Genomic DNA, 24,291 nt, shown 5'->3' with positions numbered 1-24,291 from the left:
TGAGTCCATGCAACTTATTATGTGACTTGATAAGCACATTTCTACTCCTGAACTTATTTAGGCATGCAATAACATAGGGGTTGACTCAAGACAGTTCAGCTTTCATTTGTAAACATTTTTAAAAACATAATTCCACTTTGACATTATGGGGTATTGTGTGTAGGCCAGTGATAAAAATTCATTCCATTTTAAATTCAGGCTGTAACGCAACAAAATGTGCCACAACAATACTTGAAAATCAAAGACCAGTGGTGGGTTTGGCGTCGAAATGACAATGCATAAGCAGAAAATAACCATACAGTGGGGCAAAAAAGTATTTAGTCAGCCACCAATTGTGCAAGTTCTCCCACTTAAAAAGATGAGAGAGGCCTGTAATTTTCATCATAGGTACACTTCAACTATGACAGACAAAATGAGAAAAAAAAATCCAGAAAATCACATTGTAGGATTTTTTATGAATTTATTTGCAAATTATGGTGGAAAATAAGTATTTGGTCAATAACAAAAGTTTATCTCAATACTTTGTTATATACCCTTTGTTGGCAATGACAGAGGTCAAACGTTTTTTGTAAGTCTTCACAAGGTTTTCACACACTGTTTCTGGTATTTTGGCCCATTCCTCCATGCAGATCTCCTCTAGAGCAGTGATGTTTTGGGGCTGTTGCTGGGCAACACGGACTTTCAACTCCCTCCAAAGATTTTCTATGGGGTTGAGATCTGGAGACTGGCTAGGCCACTCCAGGACCTTGAAATGCTTCTTACGAAGCCACTCCTTCGTTGCCCGGGGAGTGTGTTTGGGATCATTGTCATGCTGAAAGACCCAGCCACGTTTCATCTTCAATGCCCTTGCTGATGGAAGAAGGTTTTCACTCAAAATCTCACGATACATGGCCCCATTCATTCTTTCCTTTACACGGATCAGTCGTCCTGGTCCCTTTGCAGAAGAACAGCCCCAAAGCATGATGTTTCCACCCCCATGCTTCACAGTAGGTATGGTGTTCTTTGGATGCAACTCAGCATTCTTTGTCCTCCAAACACGACGAGTTGAGTTTTTACCAAAAAGTTCTATTTTGGTTTCATCTGACCATATGACATTCTCCCAATCTTCTTCTGGATCATCCAAATGCTCTCTAGCAAACTTCAGACGGGCCTGGACATGTACTGGCTTAAGCAGGGGGATACGTCTGGCACTGCAGGATTTGAGTCCCTGGCGGCGTAGTGTGTTACTGATGGTAGGCTTTGTTACTTTGGTCCCAGCTCTCTGCAGGTCATTCACTAGGTCCCCCCGTGTGGTTCTGGGATTTTTGCTCACCGTTCTTGTGATCATTTTGACCCCACGGGGTGAGATCTTGCGTGGGGCCCCAGATCGAGGGAGATTATCAGTGGTCTTGTATGTCTTCCATTTCCTAATAATTGCTCCCACAGTTGATTTCTACAAACCAAGCTGCTTACCTATTGCAGATTCAGTCTTCCCAGCCTGGTGCAGGTCTACAATTTTGTTTCTGGTGTCCTTTGACAGCTCTTTGGTCTTGGCCATAGTGGAGTTTGGAGTGTGACTGTTTGAGGTTGTGGACAGGTGTCTTTTATACTGATAACAAGTTCAAACAGGTGCCATTAATACAGGTAACGAGTGGAGGACAGAGGAGCCTCTTAAAGAAGAAGTTACAGGTCTGTGAGAGCCAGAAATCTTGCTTGTTTGTGGGTGACCAAATACTTATTTTCCACCATAATTTGCTAATAAATTCATTAAAAATCATACAGTGATTTTCTGGAATTTTTTTTCACATTTTGTCTGTCATAGTTGAAGTGTACCTATGATGAAAATTACAGGCCTCTCTCATCTTTTTAAGTGGGAGAACTTGCACAATTGGTGGCTGACTAAATACTTTTTTGCCCCACTGTATACCTACTGTAAAATATGGTGGTGGATCTTTGATTTTTAAATATTGTGGTGGCAACACCATGTTATGGGTATGCTTGTCACCGGAAGGGACTGGGGAGTTTGTCAGGATCAAAAATATGAAAGGCGCTAAGCCCAGGTAAAATGTTGGGGGGAAAACCTGTCATAGTCTTCTGAAAACCTAACCATGGGATACAGTTTTATTATTCAGTGGGACAATTATACACGCTTTCCAAGAGGTATTGAGTGCTCCTTAATGGTCCAGTCTCAGCCCTGACTTAAACCCTGCTTGAAAATCAGAGACAAGGTTTGAACATTGTTGTCCGTCAATGATCCCCAAACAAATTTACTGAGGATCTATTTTGCCATAAGTGTTGTGCAAGATTAGTAGCATCTTATTCAAAATTATTCACATCTGTAATGGCTGTCAAAGGGACTTGGAGACATGCAATCAATACTGGTCTATTTTTTTGTTATTGTTATTATTTGCAAGATTTTCTACAATTTGCCTTTCACTTTGAAAATGTGGAGTAGGTTGTGTAGATCTGAAGGGAAAAAATCTAAATGTATTCCCTATTTAGATGTCATTTTAAGGCAGCTAAATGTGAAGACTATGCAAAGGGTATGTAGACTTTCATTAGCGACTGTGTCTAGACAGTGAGTTTAATCCCTGACAAAGCATTATTGTTTTTATAGATGCAACGGAAAGCCAATGTGTTCCATTGAGCCCATTTCAGCCACTACTGGAGTGTGTTTGAGAGGTCATTACAAATGTTTCCGCTGTCGTTACATTAATGGTAAAAAACAACAACGAATCGCACAAGCAAGAGTGGGAAAGTGTAAAATGAAAGCAATCAATCCAGCGAGATTTAAGTGACAAGTGGATTTTGCACCCATTAAACACAAGAAATAGGTGGGCGGGGCATGCGCATTCCTACACACATGCATACACACAGTATTGGTATGGCATTGATGCTGTTATTGCTGATGTTGTTTTGGCACTCACCTGCGTATGCTATGTTCTTAGGGTTGCCGTACGGTGTCCCGGGCTGGACAGGACTGTACACAGGATTCATGTTGGAAGACAGTCTACCCTTACTGCAAGGAGAACAGACAGAGAGAGAGACCGAGAGACAGAGCGAGATATAAACATATGGTGAGAAGAAAGTCATGGCATTCAATAATTATTCATTGAGAATATGCATAAACTCAGAGGTCTCCATCTTGGAAGTGTTCCATAGCCAGCTTAAAGACATCTGACATCTGAAAAACTAAAAAGGTACTCCACAAAAACTACCGTTAAACTCACAATATTGTAGCAGGTCTGATTTTGAAAGTTGTTTTTTTCGATGTTCGTGAGAAGGCAGCAATTTATTTCCGCAGGATAAAAGTAAATCAGGTAGAAAATGTGAAAGCATACAATACAATTGTTGCAAAATTAAAATGAGTAAAATACAAATATTTCTGTATTCTGAGTATTATGGTATTTCTGACTGTTTTGAACATCTTCAACAGTGACATAAGAAGACACAAGCACAAACGTGACTGACATACTAGGACATTCTTCAACCTGAGCTCATTTGTTTGCAACACTTTTCTCCACCTCTTTCTCAACCTGTTTCCACCAACCATCTCTTTCACACGCATGCAAGAACTGAACCACACGCACACACATACTCTCTGTCTCTCTTGACAGACATTCATATTTAGCTCGTTCAAGATTTCCAAGAAGGTTCGCGAGGCTACTCGTTCTCTCTCTCACACAAGTTTGCAGACGACACAACAGTTGCAGGCTTGATCACCAACAATGACGAGAGCCTATAGGGAGGAGGTGTGTAGTGTCAGGAAAAAACCTCTCACTCAACATCAACAAAGGAGATGATCGTGGACTTCAGGAAACAGCAGAGGGAGCACCCCCCTATCCACATTGACGGGACAGTAGTGGAGAAGGTGGAAAGTTTTAAGTTCCTCGGCATACACATCACGGACAAACTGAAATGGTCCACCCACACAGACAGCGTGGTGAAGAAGGCGCAACAGCGCCTCTTCAACCTCAGGAGGCTGAAGAAATTTGGCTTGTCATCTAAATCCCACAAACTTTTATAGATGCACAATCGAGAGCATCCAGTCGAGCTGTATCACCGCCTGGTACGGCAACTGCACCGCCCTCAACCGCAAGGCTCTCCAGAGGGTGGTGCGGCCTGGACAACGCATCACCGGGGGCAAACTACCTGCCCTACAGGACACCTACAACACCCGATGTCACAGCAAGAACATAAAGATAATCAAGGACAACAACCACCCGAGCCACTGCCTGTTCACCCCGCTATCATCCAGAAGGCGAGGTCAGTACAGGTGCATCAAAGCAGGGACCGAGAGACTGAAAAACAGCTTCTATCTCAAGGCCAACAGACTGCTAAACAGCCATCACTAACAGAGAGGCTGCTGCCAACATACAGACCCAAATCACTGGCCACTTTAATAAATGGGTTTAATAAAAGGTATAATGTCATTTTAATAATGTTTACATATCCTACATTACTCATCTCATATGTATATACTGTATTTCATTGCATCTTGCCTATGCTGCACGGCCATCGCTCATCCATATATTTACATGTACATATTCTTATTCCATCCCTTTACAATTGTTTGTATATGGTAGTTGTTGTGAATTTGTTAGATTACTTGTTAGATATTACTGACCTGTCGAAACTAGAAGCACCAACATTTCGCTACACTCGCATTAACATCTGCTAACCATGTGTATGTGACAAAAAACATTTGATTTGACACACACACTTCTCTCTTCGTTCTAGGAGGCAGTTAGCCTAGCGGTTAAGACCATTGGGCCAGTAACCGAAAGGAAGGTTTCTGGTTTGAATCCCTGAGCTGACTAAGTGAAAAATCTGTCGATGTACCCTTGAGCAAGAGTGTCTGGTTATTGACAAAAATGTATAATGTCCTGTTTGTAACCGAAGCAGCCAGGAGCCTATCCCCAGTCTAGAGGGCATCCCAGGAACAAAAGGACCTCCCTCACATTAGAGAGCTCTCTCCCAGTGTGTGTGTATGGAATTGAATCAAAGTTGTAAACAGTACAGTGAAATGCTTACTTACAGGCTTTTCCTCAACAATGCAATAATACTAAGTCAGATTTTAAAAAATACACAAGAATATGTGTGCACACTTGATGAGTGAGAGACAATGCCTTCCTCAAGGGATCCATGTGACCTTTCACATGGACCCTGTCACCCTTCCACTCACAGAATGGTTGTATTCATTAGTAGCAAAACGTTCAGATATGTAAAATGAAAACAAGTGTTTCTTATTGGAATAGTTCAGGTAGTCCCTTCCAGTTTTGGCCCATTTGCTTCCTTTTCGTTCTTATTGAATATGAACCAAAACTGGCATACGTAGATTGTGTTCATTGGGGTATTTAAGGTTTTAAAACGTTTTGCAACAGACAGCAAAAATGAGGTAGGCCCGTGTTTCCATTTTGCCTAATGAACAATAACACAACCCTGGTTTCCTCATCAGCTGTGTGACCATTTTTTTTGAAAAGTCAAAACACAGCTCAGACACCTATGCATACCCCACAAGACATGCCACTAGAGTAGAGGTCGACCGATTAATCGGCATGGCCGATTAATTAGGGCCGATTTCAAGTTTTCATAACAATCGGTAATCAGCATTTTTGGACGCCGATTACATTGCACTCCACGAGGACACTGCGTGGCAGGCTGACTACCTGTTACGCGAGTGCAGCAAGGAGCCAAGGTAAGTTGCTAGCTAGCATTAAACTTATCTTATAAAAAAACAATCAATCTTAACATAATCACTAGTTAACTACACATGGTTGATGATATTGCTAGTTTAACTAGCTTGACCTGTGTTGCAAATAATCAATGTGGTGCCTGTTAATTTATCATCGAATCACAGCCTACTTCGCAAAACGGGGGATTTAACAAGCGCATTTGCGAGAAAAAAAAATCACTGTTGCACCAATGTACCTAACCATAAACATCAATGCCTTTCTTAAAATCAATACACAACTATATGTTTTAAACCTGCATATTTAGTTAAAAGAAATTCATGTTAGCAGGCAATATTAACTAGGGAAATTGTGTCACTTCTCTTGTGTTCTGTGCAAGCAGAGTCTGAGTGTATGCAGCAGTATGGGCCGCCTGGCTCGTTGCGAACTGTGTGAAGATAATTTCTTCCTAACAAAGACCGTAATTAATTTGCCAGAATTTTACATAATTATGACATAACATTGAAGGTTGTGCAATGTAACAGCAATATTTGGACTTATGGATGCCACCCGTTCGATAAAATACGGAACGGTTCCGTATTTCACTGAAAGAATAAACGTTTTGTTTTCGAAATTATAGTTTCTGGATTTGACCATATTAATGACCAAAGGCTCGTACTTCTGTGTGTTTATATATTATAATTAAGTCTATGATTTGATATTTGATAGAGCAGTCTGACTGAGCGGTGGTAAGCAGCAGCACGCTCGTAAGCATTCATTCAAACAGCACTTTCCTGCGTTTGCCAGCAGCTCCTCGCAATGCTTGAAGCACAGCACTGTTTATGACTTCAAGCCTATCAACTCCCGAGATTAGGCTGGCAATACTATAGTGCCTATAAAAACATCCAATAGTCAAAGGTATATGAAACACAAATGGTATAGAGAGAAATAGTCCTATAATTCCTATAATAGTTACAACCTAAAACGTCTTAACTGGGAATATTGAAGACTCATGTTAAAAGGAACCACCAGCTTTCATATGTTCTCATGTTCTGAGCAAGGAACTTAAACGTTAGCTTTCTTACATGGCACATATTGCACTTTTACTTTCTTCTCCAACACTGTTTTTGCATTATTTAAAACAAATTGAACATGTTTCATTATTTATTTGAAACTAAAGATTTTTATTTATCTATTATATTAAGATAAAATAAGTGTTAATTCAGTATTGTTGTAATTGTCATTATTACACATATACATATAATAAATAAATAAATAAATATCGTCCGATTAATCGGTATCGGATTTTTTGGTCCTCCAATAATCGGTATTGAAAAATCATAAAATCGGTCGACCTCTACACCAGAGGTCTCTTCACAGTCACCAAGTACAGAACAGACTATGGGAGGTGCACAGTCCTACATAGAGCCATGATTACATGGAACTCTATTCCACATCAAGTAACTCATGCAAGCAGTAAAATTTGATTTAAAAAACAGATACAAATATACCTTATGGAACAGCGGGGACTGTGAAGAGAATGGCACAGACACATGCACACACACATTTATTGGCATCCCCCCATAGGACATTATGTCACACCGATGGACAATACACAAAAGGCAGTCAGAGTTTAAAGGTTAAAACATAATTAATTACACTTTCAGAAGTTTCTGACCACTGTAAAATGCAACTTCTAAACATCAGCAATGGGTCCTCGTTAAAGGATTTAAAGTGTACTCATTCGAATTGAAGGGCCTCAAAAGAGTCCTGTATTGTTATTTTTCACCACTATCTCCCAGAGTCAGCAGTGGGTAATTTGCGTGCCCGGTGCCTTCCTTGGATGTGGTAGCTCCCTCCTGGAATCTAACTTTAATTCCGTTACCCGTGTTCACCATGGCATGCACATAAAGTTGATAGGTCTGCTCCAAATGGAGTGTGCTAATATGGCTGACCGGTGGCTTCAAAGCCTCTCAATGGCCAATACATAGCATCAGTAATCCAGGGTTTATATACATCCTTGGTTCAGACCACGTGCTCCACTCATGTCTTCTGTACCTCCTCATTGGAAGAGAACCCTCCCCATGCAAAGGTGCCCAAATGCTGGCTCATTGTTTAATCACATAATTCTGTCACACCATGTGGACATTGATTTTGGGGACAAAATGTAATCAAATCAGAACTATTTGGAAATATATTTAATAGATTTGGGGACCACTGTTTCTTGAAAAATGCTTATGTGTCATAAGTACAAGAGTGGGTGAAGGGAATTGTATTCATGTTTTCACTAATTAACTTAAATTCAAAGTTCCACAACCTTACCTGGGACAGTCACACCACTGCGGTGGGATTATTTCAGATACTCTTTAAAGGGTTTCAGATGTTTTGGGGAAGATGGGCAGGGACTCTGCTGTCCTAGCTTGAGGGGGAAGCTGTTTCCACCATTGGGGTGCCAGGACAGAGAAGAGCTTTGACTGGGCTGAGCAGGATCTGCCCTCCCGTAGAGGTGGGAGGGCCAAGAGACCTGAGGTGGCAGAACGGAGTACTCGGGTTTGGAGTGTAGAGTTTGAGCATAGCCTGAAGGTAGGGAGGGGTAGTTCCTCTTGTTGATTCGTAGGCAAGTACCATGGTCTTATAGTGGATGTGAGCTTCAACTGGAGGCCAGTGGAGTGTGCGGAGGAACAAGGTGACATGGGAGAACATGGGAAGGCTGAACACCAGGCGTGCTGCGGCGTTCAGGATAAGTTTCAGGGGTTTGATGGCACAAGCAAGGAGCCAGGCCAACAGCCAGTTGCAGTAGGCCAGACTGGAGATGACAAGTGTCTGGATTAAGACCTGCGCCGCTTACTGTGTGAGGTAGGGTCGTACTCTACGGATGTTGTAGAGCATGAACCTGCAGGAGCGAGTCACTGCTTTGATGTTTGTTTAGCAGAGAATGACAGGCTGTTGCCTGACGTCACGGTTCATTGCACTGTGGAGTTGTCAACCGTGATGGAGAGCATTTCCCTGATGCCAATTAAATTACTAGTTTTGCAAAAGGGTGTAAAGATATACATTCCAGATACAAAGGCAAGAAGTTGGGCAAATGTATTAATGCATTTTGATCATTGTTGTTCTGCTGTTGATACTTTTGACCTCAGTTACAAAAAATGCTTATATGTAATTGAGAAAAATGTAATAGCCAAGAAACCGCTGCAGAGACAGAGAGAGATAGTGCTAAAAGAAAAGACGAGCAAAAGGAATGGACAGATAACAGAGGAGTGAAGAGATGGATGGGTTGTGTGTGTGTGTGTGTGTGTGTGTGTGTGTGTGTGTGTGTGTGTGTGTGTGTGTGTGTGTGTGTGTGTGTGTGTGTGTGTGTGTGTGTGCGCGTGCATGCGCTGGGGGAGTTTAAGAGTAATAAAGAAATTAATAAGACAAACGATATATAATAAAAAAGAAAGTCAAATACAAAAAGATGACTGACAAACAGAATAAAAAGACATGATCACATGATGGCCAGACAGTGGAGCTGGAAAGGTGGAGGAAGAGAGGTGACAGACAGATGAGATAATGGGATGTTGAAAAAGAGATTAGATGAGATGGAATGCTGGATTGATGCATGGACAAGGTGAGGAGAAAAGGTTGATGAACTGAAGGAGGGGTATATTAAAGAGTGAATATTTACAACTGGTTAGGGAAAGTCCAGGACAGCAGACAAACAGGTGATAAACCAGACATATACACTCAGGTCCAAAATTATTGGCACCCTTGACAAAGATTAACAAAGAATGTACAATACAGTTGAAGTCGGAGGTTTACATACACCTTAGCCAAATACATTTAAATTCAGTTTCATATTTTCCTGACATTTAATCCTAGTTAAAATTCCCTGTCTTAGGTCAGTTAGGATCACCACTTTATTTTAGGAATGTGAAAAATAATAGAATAATAGTAGAGAATGATGTTTCATCTTTTATTTCTTTCATCACATTCCCAGTGGGTCAGAAGTTTACATACACTCAATTAGTATTTGGTAAAATTGACTTTAAATTGTTTAACTTGGGTCAAACGTTTTGGGTAGCCTTCCACAAGCTTCCCACAATAAGTTGGGTGAATTTCGGGCCATTACTCCTGACAAAGCTGGTGTAACTGAGTCAGGTTGGTAGGCATCCTTGCTCGCACACGTTTTTTCAGTTCTGCCTACAAATTTTCAATAGGATTGAGGTCAGGGCTTTGTGATGGCCAATACAATACCTTGACTTTGTTGTCCTTAAGCCATTTTGCCACAACTTTGGAAGTATGCTTGGAGTCATTGTCCATTTGGAAGACCCATTTGCGACCAAGCTTGAACTTCCTGACTGATGTCTTGAGATGTTGCTTCAATATATCCATATCATTTTCCTCCCTCATGATGCCATCTATTTTGTGAAATGCACCAATCCCTCCTGCAGCAAAGCACCCCCACAACATGATGCTGCCACCCCCGTGCTTCACGGTTGGGATGGTGTTCTTCGGCTTGCAAGCCTCCCCCTTTGTCCTCCAAACATAACAATGGTCATTATGGCCAAACAGTTCTATTTTTGTTTCATCAGACATTTCTCCAAAAAGTACAATCTATGTCCCCATGTGCAGTTGCAAACCATATGTCTGGCTTTTTTATGGCGATTTTGGAGCAGTGGCGTCTTCCTTGCTGAGCGGCCTTTCAGGTTATGTCGATATAGGACTTGTTTTACTGTGGATATAGATACTTTTGTACCGGTTTCCTCCAGCATCTTAACAATGTCCTTTGCTATAGTTCTGGGATTGATTTGCACTTTTCGCACCACAGTACGTTCATCTCTAAGAAACAGAACGCGCCTCCTTCCTAAGCGGTATGACGGCTGCGTGGTCTCATGGTGTCAACTTAGTGTATGTAAACTTCTGACCCACTGGAATTGTGATACAGTGAATTATATGTGAAATAATCAGTCTGTAAACAATTGTTGGAAAAACGACTTGTGTCATGCACAAAGTAGATGTCCTAACCAACTTGCCAAAACTATAGTTTGTTAACAAGAAATTTGTGGAGTGGTTGAAAAACGAGTTTTAATGACTCCAACCTAAGTGTATGTAAACTTCCGACTTCAACTGTATATATATTACATATACTGACCTATATTGTATGCTCAAAAAAATTGGGAAATATTTTGAACTAAATACAATTGTTCAGAGAGATTTTCGCAAGACACCTTGCGAGGATAATGACACTGAGCCTTTTTCTCAAATGTTTTATGAGCGTGGACACACAGAGTGATCTTAGACCATTGGTTCATAAAGAATCAGTCCAGATCCTTGAAATCCTTCCTCTGCGCTAATGGCCTGCCCTCTTCAATTTTCAATAGTTGACTTTAAGAATGGCCCCAGGACCAGTGGAAGGAAAATAGCACCAGAACACCAAAGATCCATTACCAAATTTTACAGAAGGTATGGGGTTCTTTTCTGCATATGCATCTTTCTTTCGACACAAAACCCACCACTGATGTGCATGGCCAAAGAGCTCTATTTCCATGTCATCTGACCATAGAACCAGTTCCAATCAAAGTGCCAAGGCCGTTTAGCAAATTCCAGGCATTTACATTTGTTGGATGACATGTACAGTCGTGGCCAAAGGTTTTGAGAATGACACAAATATTAATTTCCACAAAGTTTGCTGCTTCAGTGTCTTTAGATATTTTTGTCAGATGTTACTATGGAATACTGAAGTATAATTACAAGCATTTCATAAGTGTCAAATGCTTTTATTGACAATTACATGATGATTCAAAGAATCAATATTTGCAGTGTTAACCCTTCTTTTTCAAGACGTCTGCAATCCGCCCTGGCATGCTGTCAATTAACTTCTGGGCCACATCCTGACTGATGGCAGCCCATTCTTGCATAATCAATGCTTGGAGTTTTGTCAGAATTTGTGGGGTTTTGTTTGTCCACACACCTCTTGAGGATTGACCACAAGTTCTCAATGGGATTAAGGTCTGGGGAGTTTCCTGGCCATGGACCCAAAATATCTGTTTTTTTCCCCCGAGCCACTTAGTTATCACTTTTGCTTTATGGCAAGGGGATCCATCATGCTGGAAAAGGCATTGTTCGTCACCAAACTGTTCCTGGATGGTTGGGAGAAGTTGCTCTCGGAGGATGTATTGGTACCATTCTTTATTCATGGCTGTGTTCTTAGGCAAAATTGTGAGTGAGCCCACTCCCTTGGCTGAACAGCAACCCCACACATGAATGGTCTCAGGATGCTTTACTGTTGGCATGACACGACACAGGATTGATGGTAGCGCTCACCTTGTCTTCTCCGGACAAGCTTTTTTCCGGATGCCCCAAACAATCGGAAAGGGGATTCATCAGAGAAAATGACTTTACCCCAGTCCTCAGCAGTCCAATCCCTGTACCTTTTGCAGAATATCAGTCTGTCCCTGATGTTTTTCCTCTTTGCTGCCCTTCTTGACACCAGGCCATCCACCAAAAGTCTTTGCCTCACTGTGCGTGCAGATGCACTCACACCTGCCTGCTCCCATTCCTGAGCAAGCTCTGTACTGGTGGTGCCCCGATCCCGCAGCTGAATCAACTTTAGGAGACGGTCTTGGCGCTTGCTGGACTTTCTTGGGTACCCTGAAGCCTTCTTCACAACAATTGAACCGCTCTCCTTGAAGTTCCGATAAATGGTTGATTTAGGTGCAATCTTACTGGCAGCAATATCCTTGCCTGTGAAGCCCTTTTTGTGCAAAGGAATGATGACGGCACATGTTTCCTTGCAGGTAACCATGATTGACAGAGGAAGAACAATGATTCCAAGCACCACCCTCCTTTTGAAGCTTCCAGTCTGTTATTCGAACTCAATCAGCATGACAGAGTGATCTCCAACCTTGTCCTCGTCAACACTCACACCTGTGTTAACGAGAGAATCACTGACATGATGTCTGCTGGTCCTTTTGTGGCAGGGCTGAAATGCAGTGGAAATGTTTTTGGGGGATTCAGTTAATTTGCATGGCAAAGAGGGACTTTGAAATGAATTGCAAATCATCTGATCACTCTTCATAACATTCTGGAGTATATGAAAATTACCATCATACAAGCTGAGGCAGCAGACTTTGTGAAAATTAATGTGTGTCATTCTCAACTTTTGGCCACGACTGTAAATAGAGATCTTTAGCCACGCACATCAGTGGTGGGTTTGGCATTGAAAGAAAGATACATGCAACCTACAAAGTTAATACAATATACAGGGAATTCGGAAAGTATTCAGACCCCTTGACTTTTCCCACATTTTGTTACATTACAGCCTTATTCTAAAATTTATGAAATAAAAAAAATCCTCATCTATACACAATACCAAAGCGAAAACAGGTTTAGAAATTTTTGCAAATGTATTACAATAAAAAAACAGAAATACCTTATTTACATAAGTATTCAGACCCTTTGCTATAATACACAAAATTGAGCTCAGTTGCATCCTGTTTCCATTGATCATCCTTGAGATGTTTCTACAACTTGATTGGAGTCCACCTGTGGTAAATTCAATTGATTAGTCATGATTTGGAAATGTACACACCTGTCTATATAAGGTCCCGCAGTTCACAGTGCATGTCAGAACAAAAACTAAGCCATGATGTTGAAGGAATTGTACGTAGAGCTCCGAGAGAGGATTGTGTCGAGGCACAGATCTGGGGAAGGGTACCAAAAAATGTCTGCAGCATTGACGGTCCCCAAGAACACAGTGGCCTCCATCATTCTTAAATGGAAGAAGTTTGGAACCACCAAGACTCTTCCTAGAGCTGGCCGCCCGGCCAAACTGAGCAATCGGGGGAGAAACCTATGGTCACTCTCACAGAGCTCCAGAGTTCCTCTGTGGAGATGGGAAAACCTTCCAGAAGGACAACCATCTCTGCAGCCTTCCACTAGTCAGGCATTTATGGTAGAGTGTCCACACGGAAGCCACTCCTCAGTAAAAGGCGCATGAAAGCCTGCTTGGAGTTTGCCAAAAGGCACCTAAAGACTCTCAGACCATGAGAAACAAAGGCCTGAATACCAAGCGTCACGTCTAGAGGAAACCTGGCACCATTCCTACGGTGAAGCATGGGGGTGGCAGCATCATGCTGTGAGGATGTTTTCAACGGCAGGGACGGGGAGACTAGTCAGGATTGAGGGAAAGATGAACAGAGCAAAGTACAGAGAGTTCCTTGATGAAAACCTGCTCCAGAGCACTCAGGAAATCAGACTGAGCGAAGGTTCACCTTCCAACAGGACAACAACCCTAAGCACACAGCCAAGACAATGCAGGAGTGGATGCGGGACAAGTCTCTGAATGTCCTTGAGTGGCCCAGAGAGCACGGACTTGAACCCGATTGAACATTTCTGGAGAGACTTGAAAATAGCTGTGAAGCGACGCTCCCCATCCAACCTGACAGACCTTGAGAGGATCTGCAGAGAAGGGGAGAAACTCCGCAAATACAGGTGTTTGTAGCGTCATACCCAAGAAAACTCAAGGCTGTAATCGCTGCAAAAGGTGCTTCAACAAAGTACTGAGTAAAGGGTCTGAATACTTATGTAAATGTTATATTTCAGTTAAAAAATGTATATACATTTGCAAAAATGTCTAAAAACCTGGTTTTGCTTTCTCATTATGGGGTTTTGTGTGTAGATTGATGAGAGAGAAAAAACAATTTTATCAAATTTAGAATAAGGCTGTAAGGTAACAAAACGTTGAACAAGTCAAGGGGTCTGAATACTTTCCGAATGCACTGTAGCTCTGAATTTGTATAATTTATTTTATACAGTCTTATTTGTTCATCTTTATCAAGGGTGCCAATCATTTTGGACCTGACTGTATACTATATTGGCCATATACTACACATATATGGGCTATACATTACATTGACCATATATCACAAATATATTGGCCATATACAACAAATATACTGTATTTGCCATATTCTACAAATATATTGGTTATATGTTGCACATATACAGTGTACTACACATATAAATCATGCATATTATATAATGTACATATATTACCTAGCTTGAAACATACAATGATTCCCAGGTACAGCACTGCAGGGCTTCCAAGCTGCTACCCACTCACTGCAGTAAGGCCGGCACCTACCTCAGCCTTCCCAAAATAAACTGGTGGGTTCTTGCTGAGAAAAACAGGCTGCTCTGCTACACACAAAAAGCATCAAGACTGTGGGCTCAGAGGATTCATATGACAGCAGAGTGCCAGCGAATGGCTGTCCAAATATACACACACACACAAAATAGCACGGAGACGCTTGAAATCCCTTGTATGTTTTTTCATACATAACTCGTGTATGCTTTGTCCAAGCATAACACAAGGCCTATACTCTGTCACTGAGTATCAGTTAGAGAGATATAGAGGAGGGATCATATACTTATGTTTTCACTCAAAACACATGTATGTAGGGTGTCCAGTCAAAAATGCATATATTGACCAATGGGTCCGAAGCAAAGTTTTTGTATATATATACAGTATCAGTCAAAAGTTTGGACAGACCCACTCATTCCAGGGTTTTACTTTATTTTTTACATTGTAGAATAATAGTGAATACATCAAAACTATGAAATAACACATATGGAATCATGTAGTTACCAAAAAAGTGTCAAACAAATTATTCAAGTAGCCTTCCTTTGCCTTGATGACAGCGTTGCACATTCTTGGCATTCTCTCAACCAGCTTCATGAGGAAGTCACCTGGAATGCATTTCAATTAACAGGTGTGCCTTGTTAAAAGTTCATTTGTGGAATTTCTTTCCTTCTTAATGCGTTTTAGCCAATCAGTTGTGTTGTGAAAAGGTAGGGTTGGTATACAGAAGATAACCCTATTTGGTAAAAGAAGTCCATATTATGGCAAGAACACCTCAAATAAGCAAAGAGAAATGACAGTCCATCATTACTTTAAGACATGAAGGTCAGTCAATTCAAGAACTTTGAAAATGTCTTCAAGTGCAGATGCAAAAACTCTCATGAGGACCACCACAGGAAAGGAAGACCCAGAGTTACCTCTGCTGCAGAGGATAAGTTCATTAGAGTTAACTGCACTTCAGATTGCAGTCCAAATAAATGCTTCAGAGTTCAAGTAACAGACACATCTCAACATCAACTGTTCAGAGAAGACTGCGTGAATCAGGCCTTCATGGTCAAATTGCTGCAAAGAAACCACTCCTAAAGGACACCAATAAGAAGAAGAGACTTGTTTGGGCCAAGAAACATAAGCAATGGACATTAGATCATTGGAAATCTGTCCTTTGGTCTGACGAGTCCAAATTTTAGATTTTTGGTTCCGACCGCTGTGTCTTTGTGAGACACAGAGTAGGTAAACGGATGATCTCCACATGTGTGGTTTCCACCGTGAAGCATGGAGGAGAAGGTGTGATGATGTGGGGGTGCTTTGCTGGTGGCACTGTCAGTGATTTATTTAGAATTCAAGGCACACTTAACCAGCATGGCTACCACAGCATTCTGCAGCGATACGCCATCCCATCTGGTTTACGCTTAGTGGGACTATCATTTGTTTTCAACAGGACAATGACCCAACACACCTCCAGGCTGTGTAAGGTCTATTTGACCAAGAAGGAGGGTGATGGAGTGCTGCATCAGCTGGCCTAGCCTCCACAATCACCCGACCTCAACTCAATAGAGATGGTTTGGGATGAGTTGGACCGCAGAGCGAAGGAAATGCAGCCAACAAGTGCTCAGCATATGTGGGAAGTCCTTAAAGACTGTTGGAAAAGCATTCCAGTTGAAGCTGGTTGAGAAAATGCCAAGAGTGTGCAAAGCTGTCATCAAGGCAAAGGGTGGCTACTTTGAAGAATCTAAAATATATTTTGATTTGTTTAACACTTTTGGTTACTACATGATTCCATATGTGTTCATTCATAGTGTTGAAGTCTTCACTATTATTTTGCAATGTAGAAAATAGTAAAAATAAAGAAAACCCCTTGAATTAGTAGGTGTGTCTAAACTTGTGACTGGTACTGAACATAAAACTGTGCATAGAGGTTGGGAAATAAAATAATGTCATAGGAAAAAATGTCAGGACATGTCAGGACATCCATCATCCACCCAAGCCTGTGACAGAGTAAATGCAGAAAGAAAATGACAATATATTCAGTTAATTCGGTACCAACTCATTTTTGCATATACAGCAGAAGAAAAAAAAGGTGAAATTATATAACACCATTACATGCTGACCAGACCCGGACACGTCGCTTGCACTAGCATTGCAAAATAAATGTACACATACATGTCATTAAATCATTGCACCCATACTGCTCGCGAGCATCTGCGTAGCTAGGCGCTAAAATAGAGCTTGGTTCTATTTGTGATACTCGACGCGCTGAAAGTCCTGCCTCTCCAATCTCGTCATTGGTTTTTAGGAGCATATAACCATGTACCATCTCCTCATTGATTTTTAGGAGCATATACCCACGTGGGTGATTGAAAGATGAACTGAGGTCCACACTCCAGTCGGTTGTGGTAATGCACCTTAAAGTTGGTTGCGAACCGCCATATAAAGTCCAAAGAAGAAGAAGCCTGAAGGAGGAGAGATAACTAGAAACTAACTCAGTTGACCATTTTATCTGTGGATTAATTGTCGGAGTAGAGGACCTTGTGCATTTCAGGTAAAATAACAACCCAATGTTTATATCCCAGGACAAATTAGCTAGCAACAGCAAGCTAGCAAGCTAAATTGCCATAAATGTTTAATGCTTTTCGACCTGTCCCCAAATTAATATAATTTGTTCATTGTTTGTTTTAATATTTCAACCTGCTTGTCCTGATCTCGTCTGGTGTGGGTGGACAAAATCAACTTGCAGACGCACACGCGCTGTCTGGTCAGCATGTTACACTGTAATATATACATACTGTAAGGACTTACAATGTGGTCATCCATTTTGCTAATTTTGTTTTCATCACTTTCAGACATTCATTTGGTGACATGTTTAGAGGTCAGCAAGGTCAAAGTTCATGAACCTCAACCTCACACCTGTAGCCTATTCAGTGAGGTTAAAAGTTTCAGAACGTTGCAGATAGAAATGTAATGGATAGAGCCGGCACGATTCCCTATTCTACACAATCTATTTCTAGCTCAACGTTCTGTAACGTATTTTCGTTCCTGAACAGACTCTGGGCCATTTCATCACATTGGTAGTGGAGGATGGGGGGGGGGTTAAAGCATCGAAGTTGTTCTACACTGACCTCTTCAGGTTCTGAGCACTTTCGAGTTGGTACAAGAAACTGAATTGGTCGGTAGGGTGCCCGCCGGCCATTCTCGGGGCAATGCTAGTGTAGGAGCGGAGGAGGAAATGGCAATGCAAATCTGTGAAAATGAACAAAAGAACCATGATTATAACAGAAGCAGAGAAACTGGGAGAGAGGTAGCAGTGAGAGGGTATGACTGCAGCATAAGCAGAGAGATGGAAGGAGAAAGAGAGACATTGAGGGGGGAAGGAGAGAGAGGGGAGACCGAAGGGATAAAGAGAGAGAGGTGGAGAAAGAGCGAGGGAGATAGGTCATGATAATTGAACAGAAGAAGCCACGGTAGGTCACCTCTAAAGTAGAAGCACAGAGCACACATATAGCAGCATGACAGATGTGCAAATGCAAAAAAAACTGTGGGTGGAAGGAAACCAAACAAAGCAAAGCTATGAAATTGAATTTAATGATCCATGACACTTGAAAGCCATGCCACCAGAGTGTAGCAGTGTACCAATAGTTTATTTAAGCAATAAGACCCGAGGAGGTGTGGTATAAGGCCAATATACCATGACTACGGGCTGTTTTTAAACACGACACAACGCAGAGTGCCTGGACAGTCCTTAGCCGTGGTATATTGACCATATACCACAAACACTCAAAGTGCCTTATTGCTATTATAAACTGGTTACCAACATAATTAGAGCAGTAAAAATAAATGTTTACCCATGGTATATGGTCTGATTTACCACAGCTGTCAGCCAATCAGTATTCAGGGCTCGAACCACCCAGTTTATAATACTGTGTATGCCATACATCTACGTAGATCTGATCCCATCCATGATAATACCTTGATATTTAGCACAGCCAGGTTAGAAGGTCAATGTGATGATTTGCACACTTCTGATAGCCTACCTTCAGAAGAACCTCCCAGAATTCCACATTCCTCACCCTATCACCCAGCACCATCTATTGCCTTTTATCTTCTCATTTTAGTAGCACACACCACTGAGAGCAACACTTTAATAGATGTAGAGGAGAGACGACTGGAGTGTAGAACACTATTGCACACCAAGCTCTGGAACTTTGTAGGAGCATTGGGGGAGCGATGTAGCGTAGCCGTGCATGATTGGAATGCGTTGCAGCCAGGACTACTCCACTCCTGATTGCGGTGGGCTGTCTGTCGCCAGGCCCCATGTATCAAACACAAGAGTGCCTCCAAGAAGGAGATAATTAATTCTTAACTTCTCTCCCCTGACGGCAAACAAGTGTTTACCAGCCATGGGAAGCACGACACAGAGGCTGTTCTAGTTTCCTCAGACGCTGACACTTGGATCAAGGTAAACAAAATGGCAGAGCAAGAGGGAGAGTGACTTATGATCGAGTCAAAGCAAACAATGTTTTCCGAGCTCACTCCATCGTTTCTTTTTGTTGAGGTCCAGTGCTGAATCCTCAACTATAAGTGATGAGAAATTAGTAGAATTGTAAAGTAGAGATTTGTCTCTTGACATACCTGGCTGTACCTATGGAGACAAGGCTATGACTCTACAGGTTAAGAGCCGATAGGCATCCTAGGTAGGGCTGTTGTGGTGAGCGTATTACCGCCACACCGGCGGTCACAAGTCATGAAGGCTGTCAAATTCCACATGACCATTTAGTCACGGTAATTAGGCTTCTCCAAGCTCTAATGCTGCTGCTGGTCATTAGTAGGCTACCAAACATGCTAACTGCCTGGTACTGAGCACTCCATTGTCCCTCGAATCACTCTGACATCAATGCAAATGTTATCGAAAATCTAATCAAACACTCCATGAGCTCATGTTGCGTAACATTTCTATAGGCTATGCAATTGCGGAAGAACAGAGTGATGCCCACTAAAAAAATATGAGGATTCCATCAGCTTTCTATAGGCTAGACCTACTATATTTATTTCCAAACTTTCCTAATATTAAGCACATTGCTTATAATTATTTACAACAGGAGTGAAGCCTACCTGTCTGGCATGAAAATAACTCACGGGGAAGAGCATCCTCCATTCGCTATTTAAGTGCATAGATGACATGTATTTTTTCCGCTGTCATTGTTTCAATACAGGTACATGATAATGGTCCATTCTAAATCAAAACAAATGTAAAGACAAGATTAAATCAAGAATAGTCTGATGGGTGACAATTCTAGCCGATCACTTTTATATTGTCACTTGTGAATGATGCCCAGCATAAGAAAAAAATCAGCGTCGTACACCTCTTGTAGCCGAGCCCAACTAAAGTGGCCAAAAACGTATTAAAATTAAGCACATTAATCCACTTTACAAGGGGTGTAGAGCCTAACTGGCATATATAAGCAGCGTGTGAGTTTCAAGTTTGGGGAAGATCATTTTCACCATAAAAATGCACCTTTATAATAAAAGCATTACATGCATAATTGCATTTGCGGACACTTTTGATAATGGTGTTTTTTCGCTAATGGAACATTCACGCGTATAGCCTACTAACGTGTATAGCCTACTAACGCGTATAGCCTACTAACGTGTATAGCCTACTAATGTGTGCATTGCTGTGCTTATAATGTGAAGAAATAGCCTAATAGTTTATCAACATTTGAAGCTAAACGTTCTAATCTGTTGCATCAGCCGTATTGCATAAAAAAAAGTTTTTTTGATGCTAGTGGTTGTATTAATTTGGGGTCTATCGCATCTCACAACTGTCCCAGACTATGTTTGGAATATTTATTTCTTGCACAGAATAGGTTGACTTTTGTACTCTGGGGGATAGTAGATTGACATAGGATAGTGCTTTTGCTGTTCGTCAGGTCTACTCATCTTGTTGGCTGACAAAGTAAATTAACATTTCTACCAATATCTTCAATATGCACCTTGGAATTGGATAAGAACACGCACTGTTGCGTCCCTGATATCTCTGACTTGTAGCCTGTGAAAAAAAAAACAATCATGTGACTAAGAGCCATGTGAGTGAGAGGCTTTGTATTGTGCAGCACACTCAGGGAGAAGGGCACACCGCAGCACTCCGGGCCGCAAAAGGCATGGATTTTTTAGGGTGCGTTATGGCCACAAAGGGGATGCCGCTTTAAAATTCGAGGCATTATCAAGTGCTTGTCAAATTGTGAATGAAAGACTGATGAAGCGTGTACAGCCTGCACAAAAAAACAAAGCAGAGCTCATGCCTTTCATGCGACTTTTTCAAATCATCATTAGTTTTATCATGCAGCCTTACAATGTATTAAAAATCAAAACATATAGCCCAATGTTTGTAGAACAAGTAAAGTTACATGAATAACTCTAAATTAAGCATATAGAAGTACCTATTTCTATGTTAACCGCTCAACACAGATAGCCGCATGTGCGCACTCCCTCAAATCGTTTGGAGAAAATATTTATATTTTATTCAGCTTTGTTCAATTGTATCCTTCATACTATAAAACAATATAAAATATGCCATGGAATTATAAACAAATCTCGTCTGATAAATTAACTAGTGTAGCCAACACCCATTTGGCATAGCCACATCAGGACCTAACATAAGGACAACTCTATGCTAGGGCTGGGCGATATGATGATATATGTAACCGATGTGAAATGGCTAGCTAGGTAGCGGTAAGTCGGTGACGTCACTTGCTCTGAGACTTGAAGTAGTGGTTCCCCTTGCTCTGCAAGGGCCGCGGCCTTTGTGGAGCGATGGGTAACGATGCTTCGTGGGTGACTGTTGTTGATGTGTGCAGAGGGTCCCTGGTTCGCGCCCGGGTTGAGGGGACAGACGTAAAGTTATACTGTTACATTGATGCTGTTGACCCGGATCACTGGTTGCTGCGGAAAAGGAGGAGGTCGAAAGGGGGGTGAATGTAACCGATGTGAAATGGCTAGCTAGGTAGCGGTAGTGCGCGCTAGCAGCCTTTCAGTCGGTGACGTCACTTGCTCTGAGACTTGAAGTAGTGGTTCCCCTTGCTCTGCAAGGGCCGCGGCCTTTGTGGAGCGATGGGTAACGACGCTTCATAGGTGACTGTTGTTGATGTGTGCAGAGGGTCCCTGGTTCGCGCGAGGGACGGTCTAAAGTTATACTGTTACATATATATCGTGTGACGATAGAGCATAATATGAAAAGATAGAAAAACGTCTATCGTTTATTTCGTTGTGTCTCAAATCACTCTACGGCAATATTTTTCGTCAATTGGACGACGTTTTGCATGTGCCGCGTGGAAGGAAATTTGCAACAGAAACAAACATGGAAGAGTGAACATGACACAGCACGGAGACACGGAGCTCGTACCTAAAAGAGGGGCAACTTTGGTTGCATGGACGTGGTTTGGGTATGAAAAGTCTGACACGGACCAGAAAACCGCCCACTGCAAAATATGCCGCAGGCCGGTCCCGACAACAGGCTCAAACACCACTAACCTCTTTTACCACCTACGCAAGAATCATGTGAAACAGTACGGAGAGAGTCTATGGATGAGACCCAAACAAGTACAGTCGAGTGCTCAAAACAAACCCCCGACTCAGACGTTGCAAGAGTGTTTTGTCCGCTGCACACCATATGGTAAAGAATCACGAAGATGGAAGGAGATAGCAGCTGCCGTTACAACTTACATCTGCAAAGACATGGCCCCAATTTACAAGGTTGAGAAATGGGGGTTTTGTGAGTTGGTCATAACAACCGACCCAAGGTACCAAGTGTAAATTGATATGTGACACATATTATTGCCAAAATAACATGCAAAACAGGCAAGCCCCCCCCAAAAAAAATTACAAATATTTTAGGGCTATATTTTAAGTGTTTTCTATTTACCCATTTTAGATATTCATATTTTGTTACATGCTTAATTGACCATTTGCACAGGTTCTTAATAAAATAAATAATCAAACATGAGTAAGTACCTTTTTATTTGTTGAGAAGAATTCAAAATGTAATGAGAAATGGGCCTTTACATGTTGTAATTTTATATAAACTATTTATTCATTGAATTTACAGAAAATGTGCTATATCGTGATATGTATCGTTAACGGGATATGAAATTACCTATATCGGGATATGAGAGTTTGGCCATATCACCCAGCCCTACTCTATGCTCTTATTTTCTTCTGAAATATAAATTTTCTTCATATCATGCTTCTTTAAAGCCGTCTAAAATATATAATGGATATATTGTTAAGGTGTAGGCTACATTACAAGTACAGTTGAAGTCGGAAGTTTAGATACATTTCAACTCAGTTTCACAATTCTTGACATTTAATCCTAGTAAAAATTCCCTGTCTTAGGTCAGTTAGGATCCCCACTTTATTTTAAGAATGTGAAATGTCAGAATAATAGTAGAGAGAATGATTTATTTCAGATTTTATTTCTTTCATCACATTCCCAGTGGGTCAGAAGTTTACATACACGCGATTAGTATTTGGTAGCATTGCCATTAAATTTGCCATTGCCATTAAATATGATTGGGGTCATTGTCCATTTGGAAGACCCATTTGCGACCAAGCTTTAACTTCCTGACTGATGTCTTGAGATGTTGCTTCAATATATCCATATCATTTTCCTCCCTCATGATGCCATCTATTTTGTGAAGTGGACCAGCCCCTCCTGCAGCAAAGCACCCCCACAACATGATGCTGCCACCCCCGTGCTTCACGGTTGGGATGGTGTTCTTCAGCTTGCAAGCATCCCCCTTTTTCCTCCAAACATAACGATGGTCATTATGGCCAAACAGTTCTATTTTTGTTTCATCAAACCAGAGGACATTTCTCCAAAAAGTACAATCTTTGTCCACATGTGCAGTTGCAAACCGTAGTCTGGCTTTGTTATGGTGGTTTTGGAGCAGTGGCTTCTTCCTTGCTGAGCGGCCTTTCAGGTTATGTCGATATAGGACTCGTTTTACTGTGGATATAGATACTTTTGTACCCGTTTCCTCCAGCATCTTCACAAGGTCCTTTGCTGTTGTTCTTGGAATCATTTGCACTTTTCGCACCAAAGTACGTTCATCTCTAGGAAACAGAAAGTGTCTCCTTCCTGAGCGGTATGACAGCTGCGTGGTCCCAAGGTGTTTATACTTGCGTACTATTGTTTGTACAGATGAACGTGGTACCTTCAGGCTTTTGGAAATTGCTCCCAAGAATGAACCAGACTTGTGGAAGTCTACAAAAAAAATTCTGAGGTCTGGGCTGATTTCTTTTGATTTTCCCATGATGTCAAGCAAAGAGGCACTGAGTTTGAAGGTAGGCCTTGAAATACATCCACAGGTACACCTCCAAATGACTCAAATGATGTCAATTAGCCTATCAGAAGCTTCTAAAGCCATGACATAATTTTCTGGAATTTTCCAAGCTGTTTAAAGGCAAAGTCAACTTAGTGTATGTAAACTTCTGACCCACTGGAACTGTGATACAGTGAATTAT

At 41.5% G+C, this 24,291-nt stretch overlaps 1 protein-coding gene across 3 annotated transcripts in view; it reads right to left on the bottom strand.

The window, feature by feature from the left end:
• The window catches only part of LOC120031535 (protein FAM168A-like), a 54,254-nt gene that overhangs the window by 24,733 nt on the left and 5,230 nt on the right, over positions 1 to 24,291 (bottom strand). For 2 of the 3 annotated variants that reach the window (XM_038977332.1, XM_038977348.1), the window contains exons 2-3: positions 17,892 to 18,012; positions 2,907 to 2,998 (exon numbers count right to left, since the gene is read on the bottom strand). In XM_038977332.1, the coding sequence (XP_038833260.1) occupies positions 2,907 to 2,998; positions 17,892 to 17,962 (163 nt within the window). In that variant the 5' untranslated portion in view covers positions 17,963 to 18,012. The remainder of the gene's footprint in view (positions 1 to 2,906; positions 2,999 to 17,891; positions 18,013 to 24,291) is intronic. The other variant, XM_038977341.1, reaches the window with a different exon arrangement.

The sequence above is a fragment of the Salvelinus namaycush genome, chromosome 3, assembly GCF_016432855.1.
Source record: "Salvelinus namaycush isolate Seneca chromosome 3, SaNama_1.0, whole genome shotgun sequence".
Lineage (NCBI taxonomy): Eukaryota > Metazoa > Chordata > Actinopteri > Salmoniformes > Salmonidae > Salvelinus > Salvelinus namaycush.
The sequence above is the reverse complement of the archived record's forward strand: the minus strand, read 5'-3'. Positions and strand labels throughout refer to the sequence as shown.